General features: G+C 47.0%; 1 protein-coding gene across 1 annotated transcript in view; it reads left to right on the plus strand.

Annotated features, from left to right (window-relative positions):
• The window catches only part of ADGRA3 (adhesion G protein-coupled receptor A3), a 115,981-nt gene extending 107,396 nt beyond the window's left edge, over positions 1-8,585 (plus strand). The window contains exons 18-19 of the mRNA XM_084902312.1: positions 4,641-4,736; positions 4,863-8,585. Coding sequence (XP_084758438.1) covers positions 4,641-4,736; positions 4,863-6,165 — 1,399 coding nt within the window. The 3' untranslated portion in view covers positions 6,166-8,585. The remainder of the gene's footprint in view (positions 1-4,640; positions 4,737-4,862) is intronic.
• Positions 8,586-9,205: the final 620 nt, after the last annotated feature.

The raw sequence follows: 9,205 nt of genomic DNA on the forward strand, positions 1-9,205 counted from the left end.
ATAGTGTTGGAGTTATGCCTTTATTACTCATTATCATAAAAAAGTTGTCATGGGTCATCATGCATGATGAGTGAAAATTGATCCATGTCTCTGACATTGTTAAGTGCCGGGTTTGCATGTGACTGAGAGAAACCCTCCCACCTCAAGGAGCTTATAGTCTTGGAGGAGACAAGCATGAGAGGGACTGACTGGTGACAGTTTAGAACGGCTGCGGAGCCCTGTCTTAGTGGTTGGCCTGAAAACCGAAGGGTCGCTGGTTCATTTCCTGGTCAAGGACACGTACCTCTCTCACATTGATGCTTCTTTCTCTCCCCCTCTCTCCTTTCCATTCTTTCTCAATGGAAAAATACATCCTCTGGTGAGGATTAATGGCAACAACAAAAAAACCTGCCTTGGAGGTGTATTTTCTGAAATTGCAAACCAAGCAGCTGTGAGCAAGGGCCTGGGGGCTCTTATTAATGGTTAGACCGCTGGCATGAACCTTCAGGAGTGACTAGAGCAGAGGGTGGGGTGGCACTTCAGATCCAGGATTCGGTGGTGAGCCCAGGGACCTGAGGAACGCACTGTGGCTACAGGCCTGGTGAACGGTGGAGAGGAGCAGGGTGGGCAGCACTGAGGGTTTTCAACCAAAGGTTCAGAGCCTGACTAGGTGGCTTTTTAGAAGGACCATGTATTATCTGGAATATACACTGAGTGGCCAGATTATCATGATCTCTGAACGCATAATAATCTGGCCACTCAGAGTGAGTGTGTGTGTGTGTGTGTGTGTGTGTGTGCTGTATATTAGAGGCCGGGTGCATGAATTCATGCATGGGTGGAGTCCAGCCATTCTGGCCAGGGAGAGGAGACATGGGTAGTTGGCTGGCCTGCCTGCCAGTCGAACTTCTAGTCGAGGGGACAATTTGCATATTAGCCTTTTATTATATAGGATATATACTGAGTGGCCAGATTATTATGTGTTCAGAGATCATCATAATCTGGCCACTCTGTGAAAATTGGAATGCCTGAGAATGAAGAAGTCCACCAAGGGCATTAGGGGGTCCCCTGGTGGCTGAAACAAGAATGGTGACAACGGTGACATTGAAATTAGAGAGGTCATCTGTTCAAGAGACTCCAGGCAGCTTCTCTAGGGTTGATGACATCCTAGATTTGAGAGGTGCGGGAGGAGGAGATGACAAAGATGGCTGCAAATGTCTACTTCAGTGAGTGAGGCTGCCAACAGGTGGCACTTCCGTCAAGTGAGGAAGTCATGTAAGAGAGTGGATGGGGGAGGGGTGTGACGGGTGGAGTGGTATGCAAGGGAAGGTGGCTCACCGCTGCTTTCTCATGGAACGTGAGGTTTCTGGAAGTCTGGTGCTCAGCAGAGAAGAGGAGCTGGATGTGCTATAGATGGGAGGGGGGCGTTTACCTGTGTGGTGCTGTGATAGGACCCCCAGGGAGAAGTTAGCTGACAAGAGAATGATTCCCGGACCAGGGCTGTTTAATAGACAGACCCTGGGAAATTAAGGGATGAAGAGTCACCTATTGTGGGAATGGACACTTGAAACCTATATAATGTTATTAACATCATCCCGATAAATGTAATTTTAAAAGAAAATGTAAAAAATAAGTAAACATATTCTGATAGCCATAGGGGGGTAGTTAAAAAGGTCTGGCCAGTGTGGCTCAGTGGTTGAGTATCCAGCTCAATTCCCAGTCAGGGCACAAGCCCAGGTTGCAGATTCGATGCCCAGTTGTGGGTGTGCAGGAGGCAGCAATGGATGTCTCTCTCATCATTGATATTTCAATCTCTAAAAATTAAAAAAAAGAAATGAAAGAATTGAAAGCACTAAGAGCATAGAAGATTTGGGAAGAGTGGCCCAGGACAATGAGGGCAGCAGCATGCCCTGCCAGAGTCAGATTAGAGAGTAAGGGCTCTAGCGTCCCTGTCACTTGCATCACAAGAACTGCGGAAAGGTGTTTGGCTAAGAGACGGGGATCCTGTCCTCAAGCAGCTGTTGCCTTTGTAAGTAAAAGGTAGCTTGGCCTCTAAAGCTGATGTGGTCCCTGAATGACCCGAAGGTACCTCTTTACCTTTAGACAGTGCAAGCTCCTCCTTCCCCATGACCTTGAGCCCGAGGAAGCCCCACCAGCCTGGCCCCTAGAGGTGGGCCAGAGGTCCCTGAGTCTCCTGACTCCTGAAGTGGCAGTTTCAGTAGCATATACATGGGAACAGCCTCACAATAAGGTGAGAAAGGTGAAGCAAATGATGATGGTATTATTTCCAGGAGTTTGTCACTGACGGGAGAGAGAAAGGAGGTGGTAGGCCAAGGCAAGTTTTAGAAGAGGAGAAAACGTGAATGCAAATGTTTAGACTGGGAGTAGGAGGCAGTGGAGAAGATTTAAAGCTGCAAAATAAGGGTTTGTTGATAACAGGAAGTCCTGGCAGTGGGAGGGAAAGGGCACCTCCTCCTCAGGGAAGAATTGTTGGGAATTAGCATAGCAGGAAGGGAGAGGATCTCCAGTGTTGGCCTCTTTCTAATGTGTGAAGTAGAAGACAGGGTTATGGTTTCATAGCATAATTAGCTATCTTTTTCAGCAACACTAATTAATATTATATTGAAGGGTTTTAATACCTGTGAACATGACCAGGAAACAGAGAAATGGATCATGAGTATTGCCTTTATCCAGCCAATTCGGTTTGGGGGCTGTGTCCAGGAAGTGGCCAATGCAGAATTAAGAGTCTGACTGTGCCCAGGGATACCAGCCTGGGCGGAACATTGCCCGTTTTTCTTTTCAGTGAGCTCAGAGAAGCTGGGACCGTAAAAAGAAGGTGTGCACCTACGCTCAGCAACACTGTCCCCCTCAGTTCTTAGTGCACCGTCCTCTGTCCTGCCCTCCTCAGCTAGTCTGAGGGAGAGGGGCCAGGAGGGGCCAGATGACGGGGCTGCTGGGATCCAGGGACCTTTGTAGCCTACTCTCAGTTGACTGGGAATAAGCATGCACACCACTGGATTGTCCTGGAAACACAGGCTTAGCTGGACATCTACACTAATAAAAGAGAAAGATGCAAATTGATTGTACATTTGCGACACCCACCAGCCAATCAGGAGTGAGTATGCAAGTTAACCCAACAAAGATTGTGAATTAATTTGCATGCACAAGCGCCGAGTGGTATCTTGGGAAGGTGGAAAGGTGACTCCAGGCCAGAGCGAAGATAGAAAGGTGGCTGTGGGCTGGAGCAATGGCCAAAAAAGCATCTCTGGCCTGAACAAAGGCAGTGCTGGCAGCCAGGGGAAGGAAGGCCCATTCTTGCAGGATTCATGCATCGGGCCTCTAGTCCTATATAATAAAAGCATAGTATGGACGAAACTGGTTTGGCTCAATGGATAGAGCATCACCCTGCAGACTCAAGTCCCAGGTTCGATTCCATTCAAGGGCATGTACCTTGGTTGCAGGCACATCCCCAGTGGGGAGTGTGCAGGAGGCAGCTGATGGATGTTTCTCTCTCATCAATGTTTCTAGCTCTCTATCTCTCTCCCTTCCTCTCTGTAAAAAGTCAATAAAATATATTTTTAAAAATAATAATAAAAATTTTTTAAAAAGCATAGCATGAAAATTGTCCCCTCGATGCAAATTGTCTGGGAGTTCCACCAGGGGACAGGGCTGGCCAGGGGAAGGGAGGGAGGCCTGGCTGGGATGGCAGACACTAGAGACCTACCAGTGCACGAATTTCACACACTGGGCCTCTAGTTAATAAATAATTTAGCCTGACCAGCATGGCACAGTGGTTGGCCTGTGAACCAGGAGGTCACGGTTTAATTCCAGGTCAGGACACATGACCGGGTTGTGGGCTCCATCCTCAGTGTGGGGCATGCAGGAGGCAGCCACTCAATAATTCTCTCTCGTCATTAATGTTTCTAATCTCTTCCTTCCTCTCCGAAATAAATAAAAATATATTTTAAATAAATAAATAAATTGTCATTCTGTGATTTGGCTGCACTATGGCACAGGGAGATCTTCAAGTCCATTTTTTAATGGACCAACTCTCCGGTTCACCAGCTGAACCTAAAAAACAAAACAACAATTAAAAAAAACAATGGGCCGAAACCAGTTTGGCTCAGTGGTAGAGCGTCGGTCTGCAGACTGAAAGGTCCCGGGTTCGATTCGGGTCAAGGGCATGTACGTTGGCTGCGGGCACATTCCCGGTAGGGGTTGTGCAGGAGGCAGCTGGTCGATGTTTCTCTCTCATCGACGTTTCTGGCTCTCTGTCTCTCTCCCTTCCTCTCTGTAAAAAATCAATAAAATATATTAAAAAAACAAACAAACAAACAAAAAATGGTTCCCCTTCAAAGAAAAAGTATGGACTAAAACCCTCCCTCTGTGCTGTAGCTGTGTTACCATGTCTGTCCACAAGGTGGCAGAACAGGACCAGCTTTCCTCCACTGGGAAACTTGGTGGACCTGGTGCTTTGAAAAAAGGAAATCAAAACATTTTTTTAAAACACATTATTGCTCACACAGCAGCCTCTGAAAGTTAACCTGCAGCTTCCTGTGCAATGGAAATAACAGTCTTTAAGGAGTGGCTGGTGCAGTGATAAGATGTGTCCACCTTAATTTAACGGGATGATGACCTGTGACCTCTTTGATTCCTCCTCCCAGGTTCTACCTGATCGGAGGCGGCATCCCCATCATCGTCTGTGGGATCACGGCGGCAGCCAACATCAAGAACTACGGCAGCCGGCCCAGCGCGCCCTAGTGAGTAGTGTGCGCTCTCCATGCACCTGCCCCGGCCCCGTGCTTTCATTCAAGTTCATTGCCATTTCGCCAACCCCTTTGCTGACATCCGCAGCCCCTGAGCTGGCTCTCCCTTTTCTCTCCTAGCTGCTGGATGGCCTGGGAACCGTCCCTGGGAGCCTTCTACGGGCCCGCCGGCTTCATCGCCTTCGTGAACTGCATGTACTTCCTCTGCATCTTCATCCAGCTGAAAAGGCACCCCGAGCGCAAGTACGAGCTGAAGGAGCCCGCCGCCGAGGAGCAGCAGAGGCTGGCGGCCACCGAGAACGGCGGCGTGGGCGTGGGCGAAGCGGCCCAGCAGGACTCCATGTCCCTGTCCCTGATCTCCGCGTCGGCGCTGGAGAACGAGCACTCGTTCCAGGCACAGCTGCTGGGCGCCGGCCTGGCCCTGCTCCTCTACGCCGCCCTGTGGCTGTGCGGGGCGCTGGCGGTCGCCCTGCCTTACCCCTTGGACCTGGTGTTCAGCTTCTTCTTCGGGGCCACGTGCCTGAGCCTCGGCGCCTTCCTCGTGGTGCACCACTGCGTGACCCGCGAGGACGTGCGGCTCGCCTGGATCCTGACCTGCTGTCCGGGCCGCAGCGCCTACTCGGTGCAGGTCAACGTGCAGCCCCCCGCCGGCTCCTGCGGCGGCAGCGGCACCAACGGCGAGGCCCCCAAGTGCACCCACGGCGGCAGCACCACCGCCGAGTCCTCCTCGTGCACCAACAAGAGCGCGTCCAGCTTCAAGAACTCATCCCAGGGCTGCAAGCTGACCAACCTGCAGGCGGCGGCGGCCCAGGGCCATCATGCCAACGCGCTGCCCGCTAACGCCGCCCCGCAGCTGGACAACAGCCTGACGGAGCACTCGGTGGACAACGACATCAAGATGCACGTGGCGCCCCTCGAGGTCCAGTTCCGGGCCAACGTGCACCCGGGCCGGCATCACAAGAACAGGAGCAAGGGGCACCGGGCCAGCCGGCTGACGGTGCTGCGGGAGTACGCCTATGATGTGCCCACGAGCGTGGAGGGCAGCGTGCAGAACGGCCTGCCCAAGAGCCGGGGCGCCGGCGGCGAGGGCCACGCCAGGAGCCGCAGGGCCTACCTGGCCCACAGGGAGCGGCAGTGCAACCCGCCCCAGCAGGACAGCAGCGACGCGGCCAGCACGCTCCCCAAAAGCAGCCGCAACGTGGACAAGGCCGTGCCTGGGAGCAGCGGTAAGAAGGATGCCTTCAGGAAGGCGGCTGCCGTTGAACTTGACAGTCAGCAGAAGTCTTACGGCCTCAACTTGGCCACCCAGAACGGACCCATCAAAAGCAGCGGCGGCGGCGGCGGCCAGGAAGGGCCCTCGCTGGGCGCGGACGGCACTGGCAACGTGAGGACCGGGCTCTGGAAGCACGAAACGACTGTGTAGCGGTGCTGGGCCTGCTGGGCAGAGAGAGAGAGAGAGAGCCAGGTCCACGCCCGGAGTCACATTCCTTGGAGCTGTGGACAAGTGCAGATAAACTGTTTACAGCCACCTTAGGGACTCAGAAGAATTTTGAATCAACTTCAGAGTTTTGGATGGTAGTTCTTTTATATGCCCCAGTTGTTGCTTTTTTATGAAAAAGAGAGACAGAGAGAGAGAGAGAGAAAGAGAGAGAGAGAGAGAGGGAGAGAGAGAAAGAGAGAAAAGGATGAAAACCTCAAAAGCATTGTTTTTGTCAGACTATGAGCAGGACATTTTGGCCTGGAATGTAATTTCTTGAAATCTGTAGTACCGACTTAACATTTCAGATGTGTATTTAATACAATAAATAGGTGTTGGTCATTGTGTCTATCTGACATTTTTATATTTTACAATAGAAGCATCGGATTCTTTTTTTGATGCCTTTATACATTGGGATAGTTTAATGAGATATATACTTAGGTTGGTTATCAGATGTTTACATGATTAGCTCCACCAATTATGGCATATAAATCCAAGGGCTTTTAGATTACTGTTTTTATAAAAATATTAATTTGAATGCTACAAGTTTTTTAAAAGCTCACAGAATGTTTCTAAAAAGGTCTTTCTAAATTTCATTACTTTTGCCATATTAATTGGATCCTATTAATATTATTACCACTCTTGTGGCTTTTCCATGGTTTATGTTCGGGTTTAAGTTTCTTAGTCTTTTTTTTTTCCCTTCTCTTAGCTTATGATTTTTGAATGTAAATGAAGAGCTTACCATACAAGGTCCACATTCACTTATTCTGGATTCTTTTTTTAAAAATATATATTTTATTGATTTTTTACAGGGAGGAAGAGAGAGATATAGAGAGCTAGAAACGTCGATGAAGAGAAACATCGACCAGCTGCCTCTTGCACACCCTCTACTGGGGATGTGCCCACAACCCAGGTACATGCCCTTGACCGGAATCAAACCTGCGACCCTTCAGTCCGCAGACCGACGCTGTACCACTGAGCCAAACAGGTTTCGGCTTATTCTGAATTCTTTAATACTGCTGTTATGTTGATTATTATTTTGTTCTTAAAGAGAGGAAATTCCTGAGGTTCATGCTAATGTACTGATTTTTAAGGTCCATTGCAAAGATAGAAGCAGGTCTCATCCAAAAGTTAACATTGATCATCAGTGCAGGACAGTCCTTGTCCATCTGCAGTCCCGTCTCACTGTGGTCCATTCCTGGAACTCTCCGGAAAGGTGGATGGGGTCTGCCCTGACTTCTTTGTGCATCCTGTCCCTCTGATATGCCTGAAAAGATGGGACAGCTTAGATCTGTTGGCTTTTTTTTTTTTAATTTATTTATTGGGGTGACATTGGTTAATAAAATCATATGGGTTTCAAGTGTAACATTCTATAATACATCATGTATAGTGCATTGCGTGTGGATCTGTAATTGCCAACAGCCGATTTTTAAATTGGATCAGATTCAAAAATTTACATTCAAGAAATGCTAAGAGTCAAGCTTGCATTAATAAACGTCAAAATCTGATTTCCTGCTTATTTTCCCAGAGTAATTCTCACAGACACCACAGGATCGCCCATTGGAGTATAAGGGTTCTTTCCATTAGGTTACTGCACTAGGAATAAATCGTTTTGTTTTGAAATAAGGAAGGAAACTGGTTGTTCTAGTTAAGGCTTTCATCAGGTGTGAGTTTTAGAGACATTCTTTTTGGTGGGGGAAACAAGGCAACCAGATGGATGGATGTGCCCCTTGTAGCCTGGACCACTGCCTGGCCAGGAGTTCCTGGTGAGTTGAAGCGTATGTGCAGGATGATGGTTACTAAAGACGACGAAGAAAAACTAATAGAAAGTGGAGTGCATAGTTATTTTGTTATTTAATTTTGCTCTGTTATTTTGCAATGCATCCTTCCAATGTTGAACCTGTTTCTTGACCCATAGGTCAGTACCTCATAAGGAAAGAACGTCTTCCTCTATTTTTTTTTTCCTACTTCTCCACAGGAAGTAATAAATGTCCCTTCCTGAAAATATTCCCTCAGAATTTGAACTCAACAGTCTCTTTTAGTCACTTGATTGGTAATTTAAAGACTCAGGATTTTCAGGCCTGTCATGTATTCTGCCACGTAACTCTACAGCCAGAGAGAAGGATGTAGAGAACCAGAGGGATTGGAGGCAAGAAACAGTGTTAAATGCTTTTGAGTGCCTGGCTTTAGAAATGTCTGAAGTCTTCTTACATTTTCTATCTGTGAATTCTGTGACACATATCCTATCATTGAATCTCCCCAATCACCCACCTTATTATTATTATTATTATTATTATTTGTGAAAGCTGCTGTTTTCTGTTACTTACATACTATGAGTTCAAATAAATATGCCAGTAGAGTCTTCATCTCATTTTTTATTTTTATTTTTTTTTGCATGTTCTCAGAGATTAGACATCGCTGTGTTGATGGAAGAAATAGTTCAGTTCTGACAAGTAAATGCTATTGATCCATTTTTGGATAAACATTCTAATTTATTCTCATGATTTGAGTAAAAAATATCTGATAATGTAAATACAATTTTGACACCATTATTTTGTTGGTTTTATAAGTGATTTTAACCATCGCACCGCTAGAGAGAGTTTAAAAAGAAAAGGACATTTTGGGGGGCAGTAAATAGTATACCAAAATCACATGCCATATTTAATATTTTGGAGGTGAGGATTGCTCTTCAGCCAAAATTACTCTTTTTGATATGAACAGAAGATTGGTTGAGTGGTAGTTATTCAAGAAGCACCAATATACCATAACTGACTGCAACGCTTTTCAGAAGAAAAATATTCTTGAAATATTTTCATATTCCATTGAGGATTACCAATTTATATTCATAGTGAAGTTTTTTGACTCATCAAATACATTTTTTTCTGCCACAAAATAGAATACATACTTAAGTTAATTATTCATGAAGATCTATTTATAATTTCATATTTATACTTTAAGGAAATAGTTATAGACAGGGTGTTAGAAT

The sequence above is a fragment of the Pipistrellus hanaki genome (assembly GCF_964339955.1).
Source record: "Pipistrellus hanaki genome assembly, chromosome: 1".
In the NCBI taxonomy this organism is placed as follows: Eukaryota; Metazoa; Chordata; class Mammalia; order Chiroptera; family Vespertilionidae; genus Pipistrellus; species Pipistrellus hanaki.